At 40.6% G+C, this 27,771-nt stretch overlaps 1 protein-coding gene across 7 annotated transcripts; it reads right to left on the minus strand.

Annotated features, from left to right (window-relative positions):
• Positions 1–1,051: 1,051 nt before the first annotated feature.
• On the minus strand, positions 1,052–27,620 carry POPDC1 (popeye domain cAMP effector 1). Of its 7 annotated transcripts, XM_086876679.1 has the most exons (10): positions 27,000–27,277; positions 25,144–25,245; positions 22,525–22,758; positions 20,242–20,366; positions 14,374–14,561; positions 13,367–13,475; positions 11,206–11,373; positions 8,983–9,124; positions 3,847–3,950; positions 1,052–1,350 (listed from the first exon to the last, which is right to left on the minus strand). In XM_086876679.1, exons 3-9 carry the CDS (start codon positions 22,745–22,747, stop codon positions 3,883–3,885), a joined length of 1,023 nt encoding a protein of 340 aa, XP_086732805.1. In that variant the 5' UTR covers positions 22,748–22,758; positions 25,144–25,245; positions 27,000–27,277; the 3' UTR covers positions 1,052–1,350; positions 3,847–3,882. The 7 variants fall into 7 exon arrangements, 5 of the variants coding, with proteins under 5 accessions (XP_086732805.1, XP_086732804.1, XP_086732803.1 ...); XR_015283067.1 differs by lacking the exons at positions 25,144–25,245; positions 27,000–27,277 and adding an exon at positions 27,361–27,591 and having other exon boundaries at positions 3,847–5,646; XR_015283068.1 differs by lacking the exons at positions 25,144–25,245; positions 27,000–27,277 and adding an exon at positions 27,361–27,591 and having other exon boundaries at positions 3,847–8,030.
• Between the last annotated feature and the right edge of the window lie 151 nt (positions 27,621–27,771).

Below are 27,771 nucleotides of genomic sequence, written 5' to 3' on the forward strand. Positions count from 1 at the left end.
ATCTTCTACTTAGTTACAGTTATGACCAACAGAACATGATGTTCTGATTTAAAAATAGATGTTGTTTTATATTTGACTTGCTAATTGAAATTAGTATTACCTCAAAATGAGTGAACCATGTGTTTACAGCACATCTTCTACCCCTGTACACAAACCTTCCTTTAAATCTGAATGATTACATGATGCTTTTCCTTACTTACAGAAATGACATAAACAAAAAAAACCCCCAGACTATGACATTTCTAGTTGCTAGACAGTTGAAACCAAATTCCATTATTCTGTGTTTCAGTTTTGTGCAACTTAATAAATGGAGGAATAGCTATTTTCTGTTACATTTAGTTAAAATATACTATTTGTTCCATGATTTTCAAGAATTGCCAGAGCTAAGTAGTACAGCTACCACGTAGATGTCACCGCATATCACAAGTGGGACTGCTACAAATGCCTCTTATAAAAGCTTCCCAATGTCTCCCTTTGTGAAACTGGGCTTTACTAAACTTGCAGCTACCCTAGTTTTGGGGTTTGAACAGAATTTCCTACATCAAGTGTCTTTTGTGTGTCTTTGGTGGAAGGTTAATTCAGAACAGCTCAGTCTCTCTATGGATAAGGCCAAGAAAAAATCATGAAGCTTAGTATAACACAGCTGCCTAAAGAAGAAAAAGGTTGAAAAGGCAGCATTAAATTTAAATCTTTGGCCAAGAAAAACTAAAATTTAAGTCATTACTACAATTGTGGAGTCAAGCAGCGAGACTGGGAAACACTAAAGGCAAATACCTTAAAAAAAAAAATTGAGGCAGAAGACTGTTTTTCACACCAGACTGTCACAACGATGATGGTCGGTAACAGCAACATGGCTTTGGAAACAGAGTTTCAAAATCTCCCACCTAAAACACTAAGATCAGACTTTAAGGGAACATAGGTAAATCAAACTGGGGATATTCTCCACCAAGTCTAGAGATTTCCAGCTAGTCAGCAAAACAATACTAAGTTTATAATGGCAAAAGTCAAAGTAGAAATAAAGAAACCAAAAAGAAGCAACAAAAAACCCACAGGAGTTTTTATTTATTTTATTTAGAAGTAAAATAAAACATGACATTTCCACCTAGAAGCCACTGGCATATGCTGAAGTAAATTCAAACATGGAGAGGTGGGCTTAGCTTTCTGATTCCTCCCAAATTCAGCTCCTTCCTTTTGCAAGCTCTGATACACCTGAGGGCACAACTGTTTAAGGCAGCCGCTGGAGTTCAAGCTTGTCAGCAGACGGTGCTTCAAAGACATCATCTTCAACACTTTCTTCTATCGGCTTCATCTTGGCTGAAGTTCTCAGGTAAGGAGATGTCCGGCCTGGGCCTGTCACAGGTACAGAGAAATTACCAGTTAATTTAACAATGTACACCTGCTACATAGACCTATTTGTGACTAAGTGGACACAGGCTGATGATCCTGCCCCAGTTGCTTCATGAGAGGATTTCTAAGTGAAGTTTTCTTTGTTATCTGGCCACGGGCACCAGGAAATTCTAGACATGGAACAGTCACGCTGCTATGAACCAGCAGTGCCTGTTGCTAACCACAGACACAGCACTCTCCCCAAGCTCAGTGCAAACCCTGACAGCTCAGGGTGCCCACTGCTTGCTCCCTGGAGATCATTTTCTCACCATTGCACTCACCCTCTGACTCGTCTCCAATTACAGCAACACGAGTGGCTGCCCCAAGTACAAAAGGTGTGGACATCTGCCCAGCTGCGGGGAAGGGTCCTCAGTGCACTGGGCAAACCTTGGATGGGCACAGCATCAAAGCCACAGCTGCTTTTAACATCATATTTAAGTCATAGGACATGCTGAGTTGGAAGGGACCCATCAGGATCAAGCCCAGCTCCTGGCCCTGCACAGGACACCCCAAGAGCCACACCATGTGCCTGAGAGCATTGTCCAGACACTGAGACACAACACTCTTGAACTCTGCCAAGCTTGGCACTGTGACCACTTCCCTGGGGAGCCTACCCAACCACCCCCTGGGTGAAGAGCCTATCCTAATAGCCAACCTAAATTAGCTATCCTAATAGCCAACCTAAACCTCCTCTGACACATCTTCTTGAGTTTTACGCAGCATGATAATGTGAAACTTTTACAACATTTATACCCCCATAAACAACCACAGAGAAAACAATTTTTACAGGCAAAGGCCACATAACTTTTGACTGACTGTGATTTCACTGCAATAAAACTACCTTTTAGAAAGGCAGCAACTTGTCTGCCAGAGCAGAGCACACCACAGCTATCACTGTCAAGACATTAAATGGAGTTTTTGTACAAGTTACCCCTGCAAACTACCTCTATTGCAGTTAAATTTTCAGTATGAGGGTCAAACCAGAAAACTCCTTTTACATCAGCTGAACAATTCTACTTTCCATTGTTCACTCAGAAATCAAATCTACATGTGGACATGTATCTCTCTCAGTACCCTCTTCGAGAGTTAGACCATTGCAACAGTATGAGGTTGCAAACACCTAGTATATGATGACAAAAATATTATGGAAATCTTTGAATTTGAAAAGAAAACAGCAAGAAATAAAGCTCATGCTAACAGACTGTTTGCATACAAGCTAAAAATTTAAATATTCTTGAAGAAAATACTGATAGCCATAACACACTCATTTTTAAAAAAGTTCATCAGATATAAAGTGCTGTGCTAAGGAAGCCAAATTATGAGGAAAGACTCATTTGCATCTGTTACACACAGAGAACAGTATACAGACACAGGCAACACCAGCAAGTTACGATAATACTGCATTTTTAAGCCACATTCACAAAGACACTGTTGGGAATTGGCATTTCAGAACGTTTCATGTTAAAAATGTATTAGTATTTTCTTTTGAGATTCAAAAATACTTAAACTGCCATAATACACTTTTAGATACCGAAATTGTTAAATATTTATGTCCACACAGATGTGTTTTATGGCCTAAGCGAAGGATAACTAGATCAACTGGCTAATGTACCCCACCCAAAGTCTGTGGATACATTTGGATATTAAATTCGCTTTTCTGGGAGACACACAAAGGTAAAAGGGTGCCTGAAAATGTTGAGTTATGGTTCCAGCTTCTTTTTTTTTTTTTGTAGATCTTTGTTTTAGTGTAGTTTGTTATTTTTAAAATGTTTTTTATCTGTTTAAAACTACTTAATTCTCTCCAGAAAACAGAAGTGAGCAACCAGAAGTTTGTACAACAGGATCCAATATAAGGTCTAATTCGCTCAGCCTGTTTGTTTCAAAGACATGCTCTTATTTGCTCCAAATACAAAATTTTTTTTACTGATGCCATTATCAGTGTCAGACAGATGTTCAAGTGACTGAGTCAGACTTTCACTACATTTTGTTGCCCTTTCTTGAGGGCCTAAACCAAAATACATAATAACATTCCTATGAAATCCAGTCCTGCTTTTAACCACAAGTGGGGTGCATATAATTTGATAATACTACTAAAAACATTACCCAACCAAAACCTTTTTACATTCCTGCTCAGCTTAGAAGTTAACAAATACAGATGCATAGACCAGCAAATCTGAGATACCTAAAAAACAAGTACCACAGAAAAGGAGATTGTATCTCTAATAAATATGTGAATGTCTGTCAAGCAATAAAATTACAGAATAGAAACCAATAACAAAATATTATATGAAGGACTGAAATTCAGGTGAAACTAGGCTTGTGATCAGGTTGAACTATTTTTGCTTAACTCAAATTTTGGAAAAAGAGATACCTCTATTTCACTTACTAATGAATTACATAGAGATGGACCATGGATGTCAAGCACAAGTGTCACATGATAAACAAACCCCACTTTAATACCTTTTTGAGGATGCCTGCTGAGTTAATGTGATGTTATCAACAGAAAACATCATGCTGCAAACGACTCACTCCGTAAGCATTATAGAACTCTTGTTGGTTATTTCCTTAATATAAAAGCAAACAGTTAGTTTGGTTTCTTAATTAATTAAATTCAAAACATACTTTTGTTAGTAATTGTAGTTTGGGAGCTACTAGTTAGTAATTTTAACCCTTTTATTACTGAACACTTTAAAAAAGGATTAATATTAATTTCTTGAGAAAATGAGTCAAAGCGTATCATTTATAGCACTGATACAAGTGTAATTTTAAAAGATGGGATTATAAAAAGTATAAATGCTCATTTTTTTCAAGAACATGGAAATTAGGGCAAGAAAACTAATTTGCATTATGGGAGTTAAAAATTATATTTGGACTAGGAGGCTTTTGTCCACTCAACAATCACCTAGCAATGACAAAACAGTATTCCTGTAGAGTTCCCACACATGTAAGTTCCCTTCATTCATTTTTTTATTCTAATTAAAAAAAAAATAAAACTGTCATTTCCATATGTTTCTCATAAAATCTTTTGGGGATTTTTGATTGTGTTTGTTTATTCTAAATAAACAAATGTATGCCTGTAGAAGGAAGATCCAGGGATCAGCACTGGAACTGTAAACCTCAGAATGTGCCTTATACTAAATTTTGAAAAAACAGACAAAAAAATACCCTGACTGTTGCATTGAGAGCACCCAGCAGAAGATTTTTGGAAATACAGCAGTGGCAACATAAATGGCAGATTATTTTTTTCTGTTTTCCCTGTGATTTCAAAAAAAGTGCATGCATGGCCACAATCCACACTAAATACCAATCTTTAAGTGGCAGCAGCCCCATCATTGGCAATGACAGTACCCAGGAATAAATAACAAGCTATCTTGGCAAAAACAAAGATTGAAGCATTACAGTTCAGGGAAATGAACAAACTTTTTTCAGAAGTCAGAAATTTCAAAATCAAAACACAAAGAAGAAATAAATAACAATACTTCCCATGTTGTGTGTTGCACTGGTGTAGGGGCAATCCCTCTGCCTCCCCAAAAGTAAGGGAAAGTATTGGACTTGGGAGGCTGCTGCTGCCTCAGCTGGGCTGAGGAATTTCAGAACATAAAAGACACATAAACCCTTCTGTCTTGGGGAAAGCACACCCTGTATACCAAAAAAAAGGTACACAACCAAGGAAAAGTATGACAGAGAAAAGTGTATTTATCAAGTATGTGCTAAGCACAAATGCATCATGGGGATTTATATAATTACAGCTGAACTTTGTCATGCATTTCAATTACTTTCTCCCAAAGCTGAAATACTGGTGTAAGAGTTTTGCTGCTAAGCCTGAAAGAGACATTTGAATTCTAACTAATCGCACAAACACAGTTCTACATTTTTTTTCTGAGTGTGCAAATTCACCCAAAGGCTCTCTATGCAAAAGAATGGCTTCAATTTCATGGAACTCTGCTGTGTGTAGAACAGGTGAAAAGCCACTCGAGGGTTCAAAGGTAAAGATCAGAGAACAGACCAACACAGGAGACTTCGTGGCAGGAATCTGCTACAGGCTGCCTGATCAACAAGAGCAAGTAGAAGGCAGCAGTCCTTCAGCAAGTGGATCACAGGCCTTGGTTGTCGTGGGGAATTTTAACCACCCCTGTATCTGGTGGAAAGGCAACAGGGCTGGGAGCAAGCAGTCCAGGAGATTTCTGGAACGCAGCAGGCAATTTCTTCGCTCAAGTGATGGACGAGTCAACTAGGGAAGGTGCTCTGCTGGACCTGTCACTGATGAACAAGGAAGGACTCATCAGGGAGCTGAAAGCTGCTGGTAATCTTGTCTGCAGTGTCCAGGAATGGGTGGAGTTTAAGATACTGTGTGGTGTACAAGACAAATAGTAGAATTACAGCCTTACAGGACAGGGGGCTGTGGCTTGCTCAGGGTTTTACTTGGCAGGAACTAATGGGACATAGGCAGCAAAGGGACCCAAGATGGTTGATCTTCGAGAATATCTTCTTCGAAACACAAGGACAGTCCATTCCAGTGCACAGAAAGCTGAGCAAGTATGGTAGAAGGCTGGCATAAATGAACAAGAAAGTTCTGACAGATCTCAAGCAGACACACAAAGTGTAAGTGGGGGTGAGCTCCTTGGAGGGAATACAGAACAATGGCCCAAGCATGCAGCGATGAAATGAGGGAAGCCAAACCTCAGCAAGACCTGGATCTAGTGAAGAGCAGCAAAAAAGACATCTAGAAATAAATCAGCAACAAAAGAAAGACCAGGGTAACTGCAAGGCCAGAGTTCAGTGATGCACAGAACACAGGAACATGAAAAAGTCTGAAACATTCAATAACTTTTTTGTTTTGTTTTTTTACTTTGTTTACTCAGAGGTTTGTCTGAGGCCTGCTAGGGCTCTACATCCAGTGGCAGAGACAGAGTGATGCTTGACTGACAGGAAACCAGGAAACCTAGGAACAACTTAAGTTGACAGGGTGAACACAGGATTGTGGAACCCCATGGGCTGCATCCAAAGGTGCCAAGCATTGGCTGATACAATTGCAAGGCCCCCTCTATCATCTTGGAAAGATGATTGCAGTCAGGGGAGACAAATGAAAATGCCAACATCACACTCATTTTAATGAAGGGGAGACTGGAACACCCAGGGAGCTACAGGTCTAGCAGTCTAAATTCACATCCCAGGAAGATTATGGAGCTTGTCTTCCTGAAAGCCATGTCCAAGCACATAAGGGATGGGAAGGTGACTGGGAAAGCCATTATAGATGCTGACTGCATCCAACAACTTTGACCACCTTTGGTGGTGAGATGATGGGCTCTGTGTATGAATGGAGTACAGTGGATGTTGCTTACATGGGTGATAGCACAACCCTCCACAGTCTGCCACTGAGTCCTTCCAGACAAATGGGTAAGAAACAGACTGAATAGGAGGACTACAGCTTCAGTGGAAAATCTGCTGTAGTGCGAAGTTCACAGAGTGGTGAAACAGTGAGCAGTACAAAATCCAGTTGTCAGGTAGTTAGTTACCAGCAGTGTTCTTGAGGGCCAATGCCAAGACCTATAATATTCAAGATATGAATGACCTGGTTGATGGGATAGAATGCACTCCTTCCAAGTTCACAGAAAAGAGCCAGGTAGTGAGGGAAACTGCTGACAGGCCAAGGAGTAGGGCAGTGAGTCTGGACAGGCCATTGGAAAAAGAGAGAAGAACTGACAAAAAACTACAAGCTCATGAAAGGCAAATTGCTGAACCTGGGACATGACACACCTACACAGCATTACAGCATAGGCCCCAGATGGTTGGAAAGCAGCTTTGCAAAAACAAACCTGGGTGTCCTGGTGGACACAAAATAGAACATGAGTCAGCAGAGTGCTCCCACAGTGAAGTGTGCCATCCATATATTGGGCCACATTAACAGCATGTATTGAGCCATATAAGCAAGAGCATAGCCAGCAGGTCAATGAAAGAGATTAATCCCCTCTCTCTGGCAATTGTGAGACAGGATCTGGAGTGCTGTGTCCAGTTTTAAAGACATGGAGTGAGAGCAGTGGAGTGCAGCCCAGATGGCCAGAGGATGCTGGAGCGGTGATGGAGAGGCTGCAGGAGCTGGGTGTGATCAGCCCTAGGAACAGAAGGCCCCCAGGGGATCTGACTCTTGTCTTTGGCTACCTAATGGAAGGCAACACAGAAGAGAGAGCCAGACTCTTCTCAGAGGCATGTGCTAAAGAAAGAAGGAAAACAAGCATGAGTTGCAATAAGGGAAATTTTTTCACCGTGAGGGTGGTAAGTCCCTGGAGCAGGTTGCCCAGGGAGGCTGGAAAATCTTCCAGCTTGGAAATGTTCAAAGCTTGACTGGACATGGCCCTGCTCTAGCTGATCTTGCTTTGGACATGAGGCTGGACCTGATGGTGTCTAGAGGTCTCTTACTACCTCAATGGTACTGTGATTCCGAATGTCCTTGCAGGGAATGGAGGAGAAGAAGAAAACAATACTGGAATTTTCATCAAACTATATCCCAGGTGTCACCCTTGATGTTCTAGGATGAAGCACCAGCAGGGCTTTTGCTTCCATATATCTGGGCATGCAGACTATAGCAATTTTAAGGAGTAAAACCAGATAAGCTCTCCAGGTCTGAAGGTGTTACTGGATGAAAACTGTGAGGAACACAATGGAAAACAGATAATTAAACAGAAAGAAGCAAATATTTGAAAACATTTCCTCTTCTTAGCAGAGACTTTACCCATGACAAATAATTGGCAGTGTTTTTTTTCTTATATATTTGAATCCTAATTACTAAAAATAGTATTTCCAAAATTGAAATAAATAATCCTATATGATCCTTTTAAATGCTGTTAAACTAACAGCTTATGCCAAATGCAAAAATAGAGCATCCTCTGGGGCTTTTTTATTCAAACACTGCTTTCAGAATTCAGGCTAATGTTGATGTTTAGATTCAGATGAACTGAAAACAAACAACAGCAAAAGCCTAGAAAGAATAGTTTAGAATGTTTTCATAAAGGAATAAATTAAAAGAATAGAAGCAAAAAGGTCAGACATGGTTTATTCTCTCACTTCATCCGTTCTCTACTACTCCTGTCATACAAAGCACAGCACAGAGCCTGACAGGATACTTGGAGATTTTCCAGGTGACATCAAAATATTGGTTGTACACCACATTCCTCAAGACCCTGCCAATACAAACTATCTCAGGAGGAAAAATAGAACAAGTTGCCGAGGGAAAACGTTTTGTTTGGGTTTTTAATTTCTACAAGCACCAGTGACAGACCAAAGGATATACTACTGTACCTTCAGTTTTGCCCCATTACTATAAATATTCCACATTATATCTAAACATCATGCCAAAGATTACTTCTACAAGTGCTGGGGTTTTTTTTTCCAGTATGTGCATGAAATATCTTCATTTAGAACACAAAGCTTCATGCATCTAATGACTGCCCTATAGTTAGGTCCCTTAATTTAGCTGACACAGCAGCACCCAAAAAGCTATAGTCTGCTCCCACAGAGGGCAACAGGAGTTCTGCAGTAGTCTCTAATGGTCAGCCAGAGCCATGTTCAAAACTGGCACAAACCACTCTGAACACTCACGAAGAGAGGATGCAGAGGAAGTCCCACGAAGAAACATCTGCAAGCCATCCTCGCTGTCACTGGTACTGGCCATGCTGTTCCTCATCTGCATCACAGAGAGCTGAGAGCAAAGGCTGGGCTGTCGATCAATCTTCTTTGAAGCCTAAAAAAGAAAAAAAAATTACTTTAAAAAAAGATATCAAGCAAATTAAAATAAAAATGGAAAATTACTACTTCCCTTGTAATAGACGCTCTGGTCTCAGCCATGATTACACAAGAAAATTGTTATAGAAGAAGATTCTATGCAGTGTAAATCAATTTAAATGACAATAGAAAATGCCAGTAATATACTGGAATTGGAACATTGACAAGTATGAAACTGCACATTAATTATTCAATTTCAAATCGCTTTTGTACTGAAATTTTCATGTATTTTCTTACAGAAAGCTTGGGGTTTATTATCCGGTAATTCATTATTTAAACATGATGCTCTGCAATTAAATGTAGTCTTTATGATGAAGCTGGTCCTCCTTGCTAAACAAAACAACATGCTATATATAGAGGCAATTTCTACCTTAACAGAAACATGTTCATTTTCCTGGCTTTTCATTCCATCCTGTTAGAAAAGTGGTGAATGTCATTCCTGCCCATTGGGTTTTGGTTTTACTGCAGAGTAAATGCATCAGGTGAACATTATCTTCTCCCTGTCAAATGGTCTGAGGAGCTTTCACTTTGCTTTGAGTAGCCTTCCTGAGCAGGCTTTATACTATAACACTTATATGAAGGCATACATTGTACCTTGTTAGGCATTACTGCAAGTCAAAATGCTATTTTAGGTATATGTGAAAAGTAGCAATCAATGACAGGACTATAATGGATAACTCCACTTCACTGAATTTTAAAAGGCAGGAACTAGTACCCTATTTCATGCAGAAAGGAATGACTATTTTCCCAACACTAGTGAAAGCCCACTTAGGTAGGAGAAAATCACAAGTTTTCTTACAAAATAAATTATTACTTTTCTGTTTTCCAACAAAAAATTAATAGTTTTACCTTCTTACTACCATCTTGAATATGAATAATCAGTACTCAATTTTTGTAGTCCTCCAGGTACAGAAGTCAACCACAACATTTTCTGATGACATTGACACCCATTAAAAGTCATCAAAGACACCAACAATATTTATATTTGAAAGTGAAGCTTGTGAGAGGTGATATGCACATAGAGTACTGGCAATGGGAAAATCAAGAATTTTTTTGACAGTTCTCATGCCAAGTTATGCAGGAAGAGCTCATGCAACAGGATTTTTATTTTAGGAATAATAAGAAGATACTACAAATTTCCCAAATGCTCACTCAATTTTTACAACATACAGTTTCAAAACATACTATAAAAACCAGCTACAATAATCTTAAATTTATGTGACTACTGCAACTAAAAACAAAGACTTGGTACAAACTGAAGTTAAAGTGTGCAGATGTTAAGTCAAAGGAGGGGCAAAATCTGTTGGATTTTTTAATTCTTTGAAATTGTGATAAGGAATAAATAAAGAGACAAAATGAAACTAAACCAAGATAGTTCATACACCCATGAGTACACCCAGACCATTTACCAGGACACCTAAAACTTCATCTACAGGCAATAAATGAGTTATATTCAGACCACTTAATGTTTAATATGTAATTATATTTATGTTTTATATGTATTTCATATGCATTCAGTGGATTCATTACACTAACTGCCTCATATCAACATAATGTTTGCTTTTTTCTTGCATTTGCAACCCTCAAAGACACATTAATATTATTCTTCCCAGCAATCAGTATTACATAACTGTTTGCCCCCTGTAAGAATTTTTTTTTTTTTAAGAAAAAAACTGTGAAGCTTCTTTTTACAAAAGCATTCATTTGTTAGTGAGAAAGGATATCCAGTGAGAAACATCTTCTTAACCACTGGACAGCATGTCTAATAGTTAGCTAGAAATATTTCCACAAGCTGATTAGTTCTGAATCTCAGTTATTCATCTTCCTTGTGCATTACTGTGCTAACTTTAACAAATATTGCTGCTGACAGAAATCTTGCACTGACTCACACCTTGACACTAACAGGCCACAAGTGTGCATTCAGCAGCTGATGGCCAGCAGGTTAAAATATGGTACTTTAAGAGCATTTAAAATTAAAGTAAAAACACATTTATTTGTATGTCGGAGGAAAACTCCCAAACAGAACTTAAAGTTGCTTACCTTGTCATTTAAGGTTGGGTCATTCAATGAATAAAGTTTATTTGTAATATCTTTGCCAATAAGGTACTTAAAGATCTCATAAAGAAATGGCTCAGACTCCAGAAAGTAAGTCAGCCTTTCCCTGGACCAGCACAGGAACTTGCAGTTATCATCTGCGATAATGGTGACCTGAAAAAAAATACATGCTCAGAATTAGCACATTTAAAAATGTTTTAAGATGAGCACACTTAAATAAGCTTTAAAAGAAGTGATATCATTTTATTTGTGACTCCAGTTAAAATAACTCTTAAAGCCATAAAGCTTTTTGGTATCCCTTTGTTATGAATGTGATGTTTACAAATGCAAAAATTCTCAGCTATTTATTATCATTATATTTTTAACTGATATGTGTAGCCAGTTTGTTTTACAGAAAAACTGGGGGACAATAAACAGGGGAAAGTCCCTCTTGAGTTCCCAAACTGTAACACATTTATGTAAAAGGAAATTTATATGTGAAGTCAGTCCTAAGGCAATGGCAAGTACTTGCAGTAGGCCTATACATGGCTTGGTTTTATTTTACATCACTGTCACCAAATAGGAACAACTGGTATCACCCAAAGGTCTGCATCAAAGAGTTTTTAGTGATATACAAAAAAAAAAATAAAAAAATTGCCATCTTCCTCTTAACTGTCAGCCCTGCTGATCCCACAGGTACAACCTTGTGTTGAGTTGAGCCAAGATTGTTTGCTCAGTTATTGATAATCCAGTTTTGGGTAGTTGAAGGGGATCTTGCCCCCTCTCATGGGAGAGGATGGACTTGCCAGGTTCATGTCCCCTGTTCCAGCAGAGGGCAATGCCACACCAAAACCCACACTGGTCATACCCACGGGCAGGTTTTTCAAGGGGGAGTCAGGCATCTATGAATAAATCAAAATCAGGTGCTCTCTGCTTATACAAGATAACATTACATCCTGGAAAAAAAAAAAATTAAAAATCCATTAAGTCATAGAAACTATGGAAAAATGTCATATATCCATGGATTTTTAACTCCACAGACTGTAACATAAGCCCAGAGAGGCTGAGGAAGAATTTGCCAGCATTGCCAGCAGATGGGGTCCTTAAGACTGAATCCGTGCGCTGTTGAAACAGGGAGGCTGCCGGCACTCACATGGCAGTAACAAGCAGAACACACGAATAAAGGATGTACACCGCTCCAGATTAAATAACTTCTAAGGCAGGCAGAAGCTGAGGCATGACCCTTTTCCCTTGAGAGGGACTGACTCCTATCCAGTTGCTTCCAGGGGAAAGGGGCTGTGCCAAGAGGGCAGCCAGGCTGTGGGAGGCCTCACTGCTGCAAAGTGAATGCATCTGGACAAGTCTCTCCCCCTGGCTCTAAGCCCAATGTTTGACTGGAACATATGACATCAATCACTGATTTTAGAGTCTGCACTGCTCTGCCTCCCTCCCCTTCTGCCACAGTATCAGTGTGGATGTATCAGTCACAGTCCAGTCATTATTACACATACCTAGCTAAAGAACATCAAGTAAGAGTAGCAAAATAGCCATTTCTATGGGGAAAAACACCCTTCTCTAAAAGTATCCCACCCACTCCATAACTATAATAAAATATATTTAGCATACCAGCATAATTACACTGCTAGAGAAATACACCCTTATTGTTCCCCATATGAATATTTTTATTCAAAATACCGAGATAATTTTCAGCTCATCTTGCTTTAACAAAATTGCAAAATGACAGAAGTATTAATACACTTTTATAAATACCAATTTCTAATTACTAGTGCCTGAACTTCTAGACTTTCATTATTACAGTAGTCCTTTTTCCCTTTTCTCTTTTTGAACCAGTGATGAGACCTGTTCAAATCATCTTTTTCCATCAAAACTGCCTCTTAAATTATTTGTCCTGAACAAAGTCTTAACACAAAAGAAACTTGGAAACAGTAAAAGAGAACAGAAAAAGCCAGACTGCCCAATACACACCATTCTAATACTGTTTTTCAGCATTTAAAAGTTATTCTTGATATGGTCCATCTTCAAACACTGATACTAGAAGGATAACAAAATTATGCAAGTCAAATAGCTCACTGTTGATCAAATTTATACTCTATTTTTATAAAGGTCTCACCAGCTCATATCCAATGGCATTTAAAACAAAGTGTACCTGGAATTTCTCACCCTGGTTCATCTGTGTCGACCGAAATTCAGGAGAATCTATAAAGGCACAGGGGTAAATATTATGCAGAAAATGGCCTCGATAAGACACCTTCATTCTGGAAATAAAAATGTATGAAACAACATTTTAAAATCGTGGAGGCTGATTCATTCAATCAAAATTTAGGTAGGACTATTGTCAATAGTAAAGCAGTGGATAACAGGAATAAATATGTGCATCTTCTGGAGCAGAACTCCCAGAGTTACCCTGTTTTCTGCCTAACTGCTTCCAAGCAGAACAGGCTGCCAGACAAATAGAGACAAATAGAGAATTGATGAACATGGCATGTATCCACCAAACACTGTTATTCAGTAGGAGAAAGGTCGTGTTACACAGCCAGACCAGAATCAGGATTCCCTTAGATAAGTAGCTTTGTGGTAATGAGTAAGAAAAACAGTGAAGCCTGACATCTCTGTTGCTGTCAACAGAAACTGGTTAAAATATTGGCCAGAGTTGAGCATGAGTTTCAAGATTACAGCCTGGCTGTGGGCATATATTTTACCCTTTTTCACCTGGATTCTGTCTGCCTCTGGGCAGTGCATCTGCCCCTCTATACTTGTAGGTACAAGTACAATGAATCAGTTCCAAAGGCCTGCTGTTTTAAAGCTGACTGGAGAGATACTTCTTCCCTCATGAACCATATTTTTTAACCTTTAAACCTGAGAACAGACCGAGGAGACAATTAGGGTACCTAAGCCTCAAATATCTTGCTTATTTTGCAAGACACTGCCTTTGGTATTACACAAACAGAATTCCCACTAAAACCCATGCAGCTGCACATGTAAGAGGATACACAATCTGTCACCTGAAAATGGTGTCACAAAACAGTCTTTAAGTATAGACTATTTGACTACAGACCATAACATACTACAAACAGTTGCAACCTCAACCATTCTGTAATTTATTCAATCATGACACAAAGCATACAACTGTCCCCAAGTTTTTATAGAACCTACTTCCCCTTCAGCAGGATGCTTAGCCTATCATCAACTGATGTTTTATCTTCTGCTGCATAGGCTTGACCTGTCTTCAGAGTCTGAATGTTGCAGAATTGTCCAGTTAGTCTTTGGAAGAGCTCTGGAGGCACATGGAGAGGTTCAAACATTCTCTTGTAGAGGCTGCTAAGCTCCTTCTCTATCTTGATCTAGATTGGAAAAAACAAGAGACATCAACAACCACAGATGCATTAGTTAAAAACAGGTAAGACTGCACACATGCCAGAGGGACATCTTTGGCTTCATGATACTTAAGCAAGGAAAGAAGTGGTAAATGTGTGATGTCTATCCACAAACACTGCCTATGACAGCGTGACCAAAACCTTATCTAAAATTAGCCAGGATGGCACACTGGTGCTTTAGAATGCTGTTACATCCAAGTGGCACATTACATCTCACACAAGGAGTCTTCTGAGATGTCTCTTGATGAAACAGTGAATAGTACTTGGGCAAGAATTATATAGGAAAAGAAAAAAAAAAAAGAGGTTGTCTTTCACACTGCATGCACGCATCACTGTGGCTAGCTGTGGCTCTCCTGGGAGCCACTCTCATCCCTGAGCTTCTTGGCTTACTTGCAGTAGAAAAGCAAGTCCTGAAAAACAAACCAATTATATTGAAACCACATGTGATGAGGGAGGGAAAAAAAAAAAAAACCAAAAAACATTGCCAGCTGAACATCCCACATCTAAGAGCCCACCCAAACTCAGGCAGCAGCAATGAGGGAAAGGATGTTGGCTGAAATCCTAAGCCTGGAAGCCTTCCCTGGATGAAGGAAGCAGGGGATGAGACAATATTACAGCCTTCCTGAAAGCAGAGGCAGCCTGAATAAAGCCTGCATATTTGCCATGAGGAAGACAAATTAGAACAATAAGCATCAGATAATAAAAAAAAAATAAAAATAAAAAAAATATACATAGAAGAGAGAAAAAGGAAAAACAACCAAGAAAGAATGGCAGAAAAGAAGACAAAGAGGCAAGTTTCTGTTCAACTCTTCCTCCAGAACCTACAGGTCCTTTTCTACAAAGCTGCCTTCCAGCTGGTCAGTAGGTGGCATGTGCTGATGCATGGGGTTATTCCTCCCCTGGTGCAGTACTCCACAACATTTCCTGTTGAATTCCATGAGGTTCCTGTTGGTCCATTTCTCCAGCCTGCTGAGGCCCCTCCAGATGGTTTCCCAACCTCCTGCCCTATCAGCCACTCCTCACAATTTTGTGTCATCAGGGTTCACACGTGCCCCACCACTCAGATCATGAATGAAGATGTCAAACAGCACTGGACTAGCACTGGCCCCAAGGTTACATACCACACACTAGCGAATGTGTAGCGCACAGCTCCAGCTGGACTTCTTAACCTCTGATTATCACACTCAGAGCCCTGCCATTCAGCCAGATTTCAATCCATAGTGTCCTCATCCAGGCCACACTTCAACAGATTCTCTATCAGGATTTTATACAAGACAGTGTTAAAAACCCTACAGAAATTAAGGTTGAGGATATTCACCATTCTCAGCTATCTGGCCAATCATTTCATCATGGAAGGTTATCATAGAATGGCTTGGGTTGAAAGGGACCTTAAAGATCACCCATTTCCACCCCCTCTGCCATGGGCAGGGACATCTTGTATGATACCAGATAGCATCAGAGCTTCAGCCATGAACACTTCTAGGGACTGTGTGTGTGCAGCTTCTCTGGGAAACCTATTCCAGTGCTTCACCCCCTTCAGTAAAGAATTTCTTCCTAATATCTAACCTAAACCTACTCTCAGTTTGAAACCATGCCCCCTTATCCTGTCACTAGATGCCCTTGTAAAATGTCCCTCTCCATTCTTGTACTTTTCCTTCCAGTACTGGAAGCCTGTAACCTGGCCACCCCAAAGCCTTCTCTTTTCCAGGCTGAACAACCCAAATTCTCCCAGCCTTTCCTCATAGAGTAACTCTTCTGTCTCTGTTCTCGAGACCCCAGAGCACTCCAGGTGGGATCTCATCAGAGCAGTCACTTCTCTCACCCTGCTAGCCACACTGCTTTTGATGCAGCTCAGGATAGAACTGGATTTCTGTGGCTGTAAGTGCACATTGCCAGGTCATGTCCAGCCTCTCATTCACAGCCAAGTCCTTCTCTGTAGGGCTGCTCTCAATCTGTCCATCCCTCAGCCTGTGTTGATAGTAGGGGCTGCCCCAACCCAGGTGCAGCACCCTGCACTTGGTCATGTTGTATTTAATGAGATTTCCATTGGCCCACTTCTCAAGCTTGTCCAAGTCCCTCTGGATGGAATCCCATCCTTCAGGAGTGTCAGACAACTCAGCTTGGTGTCATCTGTAAACTTGTTAAGGGTACACTCAATCCCTTTGTCTGTGTCATTAATAAAGAAGACAGTAAATAGCATCAGTCCCAATACAGACCCAAAAAGGACATCACTTGTCCCTGATGTCCACCAGGACTCTGAACCTTTGGCCATTACCCTTTGGAGGTGACCATTCAATCTGTTTCTTATCCATCTATTATCAGGTTGGTTAAGCATGACTTCCCCTTGGTAAATACTTGCTGACCAATCTTCATTACCTTCTTATGCTTCATGCGCATAGAAATGTTTTCCAGGACTATCTATTCCTTCTTTTCAGACATCAAGATGAGGCTGACCAGGCTGCAGGTCCCTGGGTTCTCCTTTCTGAAGAAAGGAGTGGTGTTTGTGTTGTCTGCTCCTCACACACTTCTCTCAGTCATCATCCCTTATTCCAAGATTATCAGGATTGCCCTTGCAGTGACATCAGCTCTTGCGGCTGTGTGACATCAGGACTTGTGGATTTCCTACGTCTAGTGCATCACCTGACCTAAAGTTACACTGGTTTCACACTGAATCAATCACTAGTTAAATATTCCACAGGTAACTGCACTCATGTGAAATCCAGGTTTTGAATTTCCTGTATGCTCCTTATGCCACAATCTTTAATCCCTCAGAGGGCATCTACATAGGCAAAACAAGGATTAAAAACAAACATACAATTTCTCTTGAATTTTGTTATGGATTTTCCTGAGCTGTTTGATTTAAAAATACATTCCATATGCCCACAAAGCTAGATGACTGTTTTACCAATCATGTTCTCTAGGAACTCTTTCATTTTTAACAGCTGTACCAATTTAATTTGCACCTCTTCCTATACATGACCACTGCAACTTAAAGAAATATGTTTTCATCTGAAAAAAAAAGAATTTACATAGCTCCCAAGACTCCTGAAACCCAAACCCAGGCACACAGACATGAAGGCATATTTTGGCCCTGGAGTGTTAATCCAGCCACTCAACTAGCACATGGTTCACATCTCATGATCTTCCTCTAGTGTGCAATACTTTGAGGGGAAGGCAGGTGTAGCCACTTTCTCAAAGACTGATCAGATTGCAGGCTGTAGCTGTGCTTTAGATGGGCTCCTTTATAACAGACCTTTCCCCCTTCCCAAGCACAGCTGACTGCTCCTCCAGTCATGCTTGTGGGTCATATTCCAAACAAGCCATATGGGTAGGTGTAATGTTTTGTTCAGCAGGGGTTGAAATATTCTGGGATGCTGCCAGAACTCCGAGTCAGACTGATTAGACTCAGCTTCCACTCTGACTGAAAAAAGCCAAATTTGTAAAGCACCAAGGAATCAAAACCACTGAAATAATCTTCTGGTAAGAAAAGAAACTCACTGTGATTTTGCATGCTTCATTTAATAAAATAAATATTTAACAACTGAACATATCAATTATTCATTTTGTAATATGACTAACTTGTAATTATTCTGCCATTCCTTTCTTTCCTAGGAAAGATCTTTTGTGAGAATTACCAAAACTGATTGAGATGGGCAATACAATAGCTGCAGAGAGAAAATTTCATTCAAAAATTAGCTCCTAAGAGTCTTAAATTTTTTTCCCTATTCTTTGTCCTCCTGTAGGAAAAACACTTAAAACAGCTTTGGGGTTCATAAAAAACATGTTAGACAGATCAAAAGACATCTATCTAAGAGACTATCAGGCATCACTTCAAGTATGCCCGTTGATCATGGTTTGTAACAAAGATTCTTATTTTTTTTAACGATTACTGAAAATATTATGTATTACAGCAATTAACACAATATTTTTCATGCAATGTTCATAAATACTGTACTTTCTCAGTGGAAAGAAGACTATTGAAATTAAGCCTTAATGTGCAAAGAAACAGCACTACCTGGCTAGCCTAACAGATCTAATTTTTGGCTAAGCTTTTAAGCTGCACAGGTCATATAGCACAGTTGATGGTAATCTTTGGGTGAATCGGTGCTCCCTATTGGAGGAACACTGCTGTAGGTAGAGCCTCTTCCTTTTTTAACACATGTGCTCAATTTATCAACTTGTTGTAGACAGATGCAGTTTAACCTTTAGCCTCCTTTTATAAGGCTGTGGTTGCCAGCCAGAATGTGAGCAGTGCAGAGTTCATGGGAGTGCCAAGCTCCTAGGCTCTCTGCTGGTTACACTGACTGTGGGCAAGGGCTACAGAAAGAGAATCCAAAGTTAAAGGCAGGTGCTCCAGGCCTCCCTCTCTTAGATGGAATTTTTTACCAACTTTGGATACCGAGTTTATCAGTCAAGTTTCATGTTCTTACACAATTCCTTCTTTTTGTATCCACCTACAGAGTACTTCAATCACTTCTACCACTTAACCTAACTCCTACAAATAATTCTGCTAACAAATTTACTAGAGGATTTAGTGAAAATAGCTGCCTCTTCAAAAGGATAAAATCTATAATGTACGAAGTACCCCAATCTATGCCAACACAGATTTTAGTAGACAACTGTAATTACAAAAGAATGTATTTCTTTCTTCATTCAGTATTGATTTACACTCTTCACTCACTGATAACCTTCTATTTAGATTTTTGGAAGGGGTTGGATGGGTACAAACTCAAGGACCATTACCTATGTTTATTCACTTTTAAAATACAGGTAAATTTAAAAGCTTGGTTTCCCAGGGAAATGGGTTTCTATCAGCTGAGCGCTCCTGCCTTTTGCAGTAATTTCTGACTTTGGTGGCCATTTCCTGAGCCATCTGACAGAAGATTAGAAGCCTCAAGATTTATTAAAGGTAATAATTTAATTGGTAGTGGTGGGAGAGGGTGATTTGAAGGGAAACAGAACATGCTAATTTGGTTGGACTGAAAAAAACGCAGATGAGTTGATCCCATATTAGAAACCAGAGTACCTGCATGGGATATTTAACTGTGGACACCTAGAGAGTAGGTAGAGTCAGGCCTCACTAGCTCTCTGTTATCACAACTGCTATTTGTGTGTGTGCTGGACAGCATGGCCATGGCTACCCAGCAGAAATACAATGCAGTTTCATCATGTGCTGCATCTCCGTGGCGACATGAATGATTGAACAGGAGGAAAAACCAGCATTAGTAATACTGACTGAAGAGGAAGTTACCCTTTAAGTAGTCAGGTGATTCTTCAAGAGCAGTGAGAACTAGAAATATTTACTACACATCTACAGTTGTCTAGTAACAGTCTAGTTAGTTATAAGCTACTTCCTAGGCAAGACAGAAGTCAAGTTTTATGCTGCCTTGCCAGCTGATTTCTTAGCTGCTTTCTTGCACAGGTGGTGTTGAATTGTTGAAGAGCTTATTTCCAGTTAGGTTTTGTTTTTTCTGGTTTTTTTTTTTGGTACAAGTTGTTTGCACACTTCCACTGTGATTTTGGGCCAAACACAAAAGTATTCTACTCAAAATGTACTAACCCATTGATTTTTCTCAGAAAACATGGGCAAAACTTCCTTTTCTTGTGTCTAACTAGGCTGCTTTTGAGATTTAGCTGTTATACATACCGGTCTTCTTTTATACACTAGGTATATGAAATGCAAAAGGTTGACAACCAAAAACACAGAATTCCAGATCATTATGTCCAAGGCACAACGATAGAGTGTTGCCCAAATGATGAATAATGCACATCCTGTTAAAAAAAAAAAAAAAAGACGAAGTTAAGTTTCACCAAATAATAAACACTCCTAGAAAACTACCAAGAATGTGTCCACTGAGTATAATTACACTGAAAAGCAATATATTCTACAGACTTTAATACAGCTAAGCTCTCTGGATGAAGGTATGCAACAATAGCTTATCACTACAATGCTGCAAACAGGCACTGAGGGCAGGTTGACTGACTGCAGCCCTATTACATGGGACTGCAATACTGAAATGACAGTAATTCACATCAGGATGGGGCAAGCAGGAAGGTGCAGTCCATGAGAATTCGTTAGTGAAACAAAGTAGAAAAGAGATGGGGGGAAATTAGGCAGCTCACAAAAATTTGCGTTGCATTAATTAGACAAAAAAAGGCCTAGATATGAATGTTCATGTCTAATTAGCAAGGAAGAGTTGAATAAAAACTTCCTAAAGTCATATGCAGATACTTTTGAAAATTAAAAGGAACTATTATTGCTGATGTGACAAGGTCACATTGGGAACCTGAATTCTCCTGTGTAACATCAAAGACAAAATTTCCCAATGCTTACTCTTTTTTTTTTAGTTGTCTTACTTTGAATAATGACACTTGCTTTAAAAGATAAGGCATCATGTATGATTAGGGATTCCATTTCCAGCCTACAAAGACAGTATTTATCAAATGATGGATTACGTATTAGTGAGTCTCTCCCAGATAACTGTGAGCCTACCATCCAACAGAGATGGCTGGAGAGGTCACAGATGTAGTTCCCCTTAAGTTTGCTGCAAAGACAAAAAGGAGACAGTGCTAAATGAGTCTTCTTACCCCCTTTCTCCCTGAAGATGACTTCAGCTTAATGAACTTGGTACTATCTGGTCTGTCTGGGCTCTTAACTGATGAGGCAGCACTTACATATGGATTAGAAAAATCAAAATATAGTGAATCTGGATCAGCTTATTAGCTAGGCTGCAAGGCACAGCAGGATACAATGTCTGGATGTATCGAAGAGCAGCAATACTGCAGAGCAGCACAGAGGTGGGGCAGGGCCAAAGCAAAGGGAACAGGTCCCTTGGCTTCACTATTTGCTCTGCCCACTGAGTAAATCATCTTCCTGCTGCCACTCCAGCCTGCAAAACTCTGGTTCCCTATCTGCTCAAAATACTACAGATCAAAATGGCAGGCTTGGCAAGTGCAGACCTCCTTTTGCTTTTAAAGCCACGATAAAAGGTCTTGCAATGCTCAGACCCTTGGTCACCAGTGCAGTCTGTTTTAAGAAGCTACCCTATAATAACTATAAAATAGAAAATGCAAGACCATTGTAAATTCAAACAGTTCTATCATAAAATTGACCCATACTATAATGACAATAAGCACTCATTTAAAAATACTTAAGCATGCACTTGTTGGGCTGGATTTATCCTTCTTACACTGCAATGAGTCATTATTCCTCCTTTGATCACAAGGATCTTGTCCCACACAAGGTACAGAGGCTTTGAAGTAGCTGTGGGACTGCAATGTTACAAATCAAACCACATTTGCTCAGTCTCAAGCATGCCAAATTTAGGTTTTCCTCTCAAGTCAGACTCTGGTGTCACAAGATTCCTACAGTGGTAGAAGAAACACGACTGATATCAGAACACAGAATACACTCCCCATTGAAAAGCTGCACTTCTAAATCAGCAATGAAAATAATGCTGGTGACCCACAAGTGCCACATGTTTGAACCCACACTATAAGAACACATGGGCTCACAGCAAGCTTCTCAAGGAAAACCTCACCTGTGCAAGTACACAGTCCCAGTACTTACTTGAAATCTAAAATAGAGGTCTTAAGGATCAGACATAAATGATTGGAAATAAGTGGATTTAAAACATCCAGTTACATCTTATGTAAATGATGTCCACTTGTTTTCAAGCAGACATCTTCATAGGTTTGAAATTACAAATTACAGTTCCAGGTGGTTTTAATAGCCAATGGTTATATAATCTTTCTAGAAAAGGTATATCAAGGTCGAAACAGATCCTGTCTTAAACCAAAACCACTGCCATAAGAGCAAAACAGCCATTAATAAAGGCAGTAATTTCACCACAAGCTGCAGGGAGCAGCTCCATAATGGTCAAACCCAGCCATTTCTGTCACATTTCTGTTTGAAGAACAATTCTCCTACCTACAGTGAGCAGGCCCCGCAGAAGAATCATATGAAGATTCAAAGTAGTTGGAATGACCAGTCCAACTGCAAAGCAAATGTTTGCCACGTGGAAAACAAGATGATGAATCTCTTTCCAGTTTTCACATGCAGTCTCATTGAGAGGATCAAGAGTGGAATTTTTGAAGTCTGGAACAAAACCTAGTGGAGTAACGGTGAGTGGGCTCATTGCTGTAGTATTCATCTTGGAGACTCCTGCAAGGAGAGGAGAAAAAAATTCACTGTGCATTAAACTGAAACACAGTAGAAATAATAATGCATTTTAGGATTATTTTCTCTCTTCTCCAGATATATTTTCCATTATCATTAATAAATATATATATATATATAAATGCTTTAAAAGGGTAAGCTAGGTCTACAGTTCAGTAGTGCTTTGCTATCTCTTTCACCGAAATCATAGCTACCAAAACAGACTGCTAAGTCTGCAGCCAGGCATTTAGGGAAATCACTTGGTCTACACAGTTTGAACAAGCTTGCAAGACTGTGTGTGGAACTCCTGGAGAAAATGAGACAGCTAAAGACTATTTCTAATCTAAATATACATAGGATGTTTTTGTTGTTGCAGTAATAAATATAGCACATATACCTTTTGCCTCGATTGAATGGAAAAAGATATCTGTGGGCAAATCCCAGCGTGAAACAAAAAATTACTATTAAAAACAAGCTACAGGGAGAAACTGGAAGATTTCAAGATATTATCTTTAGAATATCAAAAGCTGGTCTCTCCAGGTAACTGCAGTCAGTGTTACAAGCTCTACAAAGTCTTCTCAACCCAGACCAGGTCTCAGCTGAAGGAACACGACTGCTCCTAGACATGTCTGCTGCCAAGCACAGGAGAGCCCTGATTCCAGCAAGGCATGTATGGTCTGCCACAGCAGTAGAAATTATATGGACGTGGGCTTGAGTCTCATTAATGAGCTATATGCAGTTCATCATTGAGCAAACAAGCTCCATAACATACAGTGAAGCGGAATTTGCATTCAATTAAATTCTGTAGAGACAGTGAACGTCCCTGGTGTAGTGTGTCATCACTAACTGCCATGTAATTCATCTGCTCAGTAGATGATTTTGGGTCACAGTTAATACACTCTATTTCCTGCAGACTTGATATATACTCTGAAGCATCCCTGTTAATTTAGTGTTTCTTGGCCTGTGAAATAAATTTGAGTTGCTTCATCCCTCCCTTTTATTATTTTCTCATGATTAACCTGTGTATAGAGCGTAAGCAAACTGGACAGTTTTCAAAATTAATCAGTGTTTTAGACCCCTTCTGAAAGCAGTGGCAAGAAAGAAATCCTCAGCCCTGAAAGCAGTGGGAAGAAAGAAATCCTCAGCCCTCTCTTACAGTTCATCTCCTATGCCCAGAGCCTGTCAGCTAAGGTATGCTACAGAATGTGCAGAGGCATCCTGCAGGATCAAACACTAGCACAGATGTAATATATCTACATCTAGACTGAAAAGATTTTCAAGGAAAAAAATTATCTAATCCTAAATATCTAATCAAAAATACACAATTTGCTTATTTCTTAAGCTATCACTTTCCTCTTTTCATTCCTACATTAGGTATTCACAAAGATGAATTGAAATGGGGAGGTTTGTCGTAAACTCCACACTTAACTGTCAGCAAACATCAGGCCTATCCAAACACACTCCTGCTTTCTTTCAGCTCTTTGACATGAGTTCATCGAGAGCCATTAGAGCAGTTTCACTGTCCTGACAAAGGCACTCACACAGTGAGCCAGAGCCTGAGCCCGTGCGAGGCTGCAGGACTGGCATTTTAACGCGCTCATAAACAGGAGGGAATTGCTAACTGGATAACTATGTCTGTGCTCATCTTACACACAGCTCATCTGGTGCTCCTGTTGTTTCCAAACAATATAAACTCCTTACACTGGAACAGCAGGATCTCTAGATCTTTTTTAAAAAAACAATTGCCTGAGTTTCTACCTATATTCAGCCTTTCACTGCCCAGTCACCTGCCAGTAAAGGCACCACTTAAAATGCCAAAAGAACAAGTAAAGACAACCAAACTCACACACAGATACGGAACCAGCTATTAAGTCCTTCAACTCAACATCAAAAGAGGCTGCAAGAAGCAATTTCAGCTGCATCTGATCACAGGTCAAAGCAGCCTTCCAGATGCTTGATATTTTTTATTAGCAAAATTTTGTACTGCTCAACTGTGGGAATAGAGGCTGCCTTCCCATTTCGACTCAGCTCTAAAGCATCATACATTAGAAGACCAGAAACCCAGTGAACCAATGAATTAAATATACAGCACCTGACAATCTCATTCTCCTCACAGCCCAGCCAAAACACTGCTCCCCTTGCTCTTCACAGACACTGACACAACAAATCACCAGCCATAAACAGAAATAATGGGAAGGGGTTTCTCCAAGTGTTGATAAAGCAATTTAAAGCTTCTGCAGTTGTAAGAGGTTGTTCAATGCTTTTGAAGGTCAGGCTTACCTACTAGATTGCCTAAATTAAAACCCAGGAATCTGCCCACCTCCAGTTTTTATCAGCTTTACTATCTCAAAGTCTTTATAGGAATACCTTTGAACTTCACTTACTACTTACAAACAATAATTACAGCTTCCCTAATATACTGGAAACAGCTGAAATGGGGAACTTCTCCATCACGGAGGTATTTAATAGCTGACAGAAATAGATTGATGCTATCTGCAAAATGACACAAGGACAGACTTAGACATGAGCTCTGAATTTCAACTAAGGAGACTGCTTTGAGGATCAGGAGAAAAGGCAGACAGGCAGAGCTACAAGCTGTGACATGAAGTGTTTGTCTACAGGTAACACAAGAAAGACAAATATCTAAAATGTCAAAAAACAACAAAAATGTAATTTTTTTAGATGAATTCTTTAGTCCTAGAATCTACTGTGGACAAATAATACTGAAGAAGGAGGGGAAAATCTGCAGTTCCACAAAAGAGCAAGCAATTATCATTTTTTACTTTCTGTGACCTCAGAAAGCTAAAAATTAATTTTCAAAGTACAGATTTATGCCCCTAAAACTTTAATTATGCCTCCTAAGGATCAATATAGCACAAGACTATTTAGTCATATGTTTAAGTCTTCAATGCAAAGACATGCATTAGTATCAGGACTTAAAAAAGAAACAACCAACACAGTCAAATAATTTTGAAAAGTTGGGATAAAATAGCATCCACTGAAATGGAAGTGTTTTGGGGCATAAGACAAATCATTAAAAGAACATTTTTTTTAATATCCAGTGTACATCCATGATAAGGATTTAGATTTACCAAACCAAGAACTTGAAAATTCAGATGATTGACAACTCAAGACAATTTGTTGTCCAAAGAGGAGGGAAAAAAGAAAAATATATATAAATATTATATAAATATATATTATATAAAAAGAAAAATACACTGGCTCTTTAATATTGAACCTAACTGAAATTAGTGTCATTTTTAAAAAAAGCCTATTAAATTTTTTTTTTTTTGTGCATGAACTTAATAGAAAGTTAAAGTAAAACATGGTGGTCTTAGGTCAGAAAAATACAAATTCTCAGACTATAAACAAGATGAGCTTATTTTAGGACTCTGCTATACTCAATGACGGCTTTATACAGGAGACCAAACTTCTGAAAGGCATTCCCAAAAGTTTTAGTCCACAAATATTGAGACACCAAGATGACTTTGAAAAAAGTATGAATTTTACAGATACCTAAACAACATTCACAGAAGACAGACATAGCAGAAAATTGTAAAGCATTTGGTTCTACTACAAGAAGTAGTCAGCCAAGCTGATACAGGACAGTGCTGAGTGTCCCACTTGTGTCCTTACCCACTTTGTTGAGATTATTCATATCCCACAGCTTTACTGGTCAGCTTTATTCAAGTGAGCTTAAATCTTTACTTGATGTGTGTTTCCATAACTTTGCAGTCAATGCAATTTAAAAAAAAATAAATTAATTATACCTGCAGAACTTTAAACTACTTTTCTATGGTCGTACAACACAGAAGCTGCATAGAGATTTTAGGCAATAATTCTTTTGTGAGCTGAAGACAAACTAGAGTAGTTAATAACTGAGTTAATAACAGTTTAAGTTACCAATTTCCTCTTTTACAATGCAGTAGGAACGAATAGGAAAGTGGTTTAAGAAAACGCGTATTTCAACACGCTCCTTGCGGCAAGCCCCATTCAATTAAACGCGTCAGTAACTACAGAAATTTGTTACTCTCTTCAGTCGCTTTAATCGCGAGAAAATTTAACAACATTTTCATTCTTCACGGCCAACACAGTATCCTCCCCGTGTGGAGCGGAGCCGAGGCTGTGAGCGCCCTGGGGCTGGCTCTCCCCTGCGCTTCCAGCGCTCCCGAGCCCGGCCAGGACCCAGCCCTCAGCCCCGCGCCGCCGCTTCCCCTCAGCCCGCAACGCGCCGACGCCAAACACACCCTTTATACAACATTATCGTCAAAATCGTCTCTTAAACATTGAAAAGCATCGAGCAACCGGTGCCTTTTCCCTCAAAAGAGCCACTTCGAAGGCTGCAGCCTGTCCCTGCGCCCCGCGGGCAGGGCGCAGGCGGAGACCCTGGTCCCGGGGAGCGTCCCAAGGGAACGGGAGCCCAGGGACGGCACCGCGCGTTCTTCTGGCCGGGCAGCCCCACAGCGGAGCCTGGCTCCCGGCCCTCCTGCCGCCGCCGGTGGAGCGGCACCCCGGCCCGGGGGCTGCGGGACCCCGGCCCGGGGGCTGCGGGACCCGGCCCCGCCGGCTCCTGCCGCCGCCCCCACCCGCGGGAGGAGCGCCCCTCACCTGCCCCGCGCCCGCGGAAAAGTTTCCCGGCCGGCCGGACGGGACGGCGATGGCCCGGGGCTGCCGCTCGCGTCCCGCGGCGGTCCCGGAGCCGCGGCTGTGACTAAAATAGGCAGAGGAGCCGCGGGAGCTGCGGGCGGCGCCGGCGGGGCCGGCACCGAGCGGCCGCAGCGCGCAGGCGCCTCCGCCGGCCCCGGGGCTGCGGGAGGGGCGGGAGCGGCCCCGCACCCCCTGCCGGCATCGGCACGGACACCCCGCCCGGGCCGGGACCGGCCGCTGCCCGGCAGCGCTCCAGAGAGGCGCCTCAAGCAGCTGGGGAGAGCCACGGCGCTGAGGTGCGGCCATGCCCCGCGGCCGGAGCCCCGCGGCCACAGCCCCGCGGCCACAGCCCCGCGGCCGGAGCCCCGCGGC

The sequence above is a fragment of the Cyanistes caeruleus genome, chromosome 2 (genome assembly GCF_971803275.1).
Source record: "Cyanistes caeruleus chromosome 2, bCyaCae1.hap1.1, whole genome shotgun sequence".
NCBI classification, from domain to species: Eukaryota; Metazoa; Chordata; class Aves; order Passeriformes; family Paridae; genus Cyanistes; species Cyanistes caeruleus.

Bases quoted from the DNA above. Each gene is read 5' to 3' on its own strand.
- POPDC1 (XM_086876676.1), bottom strand. From the start codon at position 26,410: ATGAATAATCTCAACAAAGTGG. The intron at 13,476-14,373 runs GTAGGTTCTATA...TTTTATTTCCAG, and splicing joins AGCATCCTGCTGAAGGGGAA to AATGAAGGTGTCTTATCGAG. The intron at 9,125-11,205 runs GTAAGCAACTTT...TTTCTTTTTTAG, and splicing joins ACCCAACCTTAAATGACAAG to GCTTCAAAGAAGATTGATCG.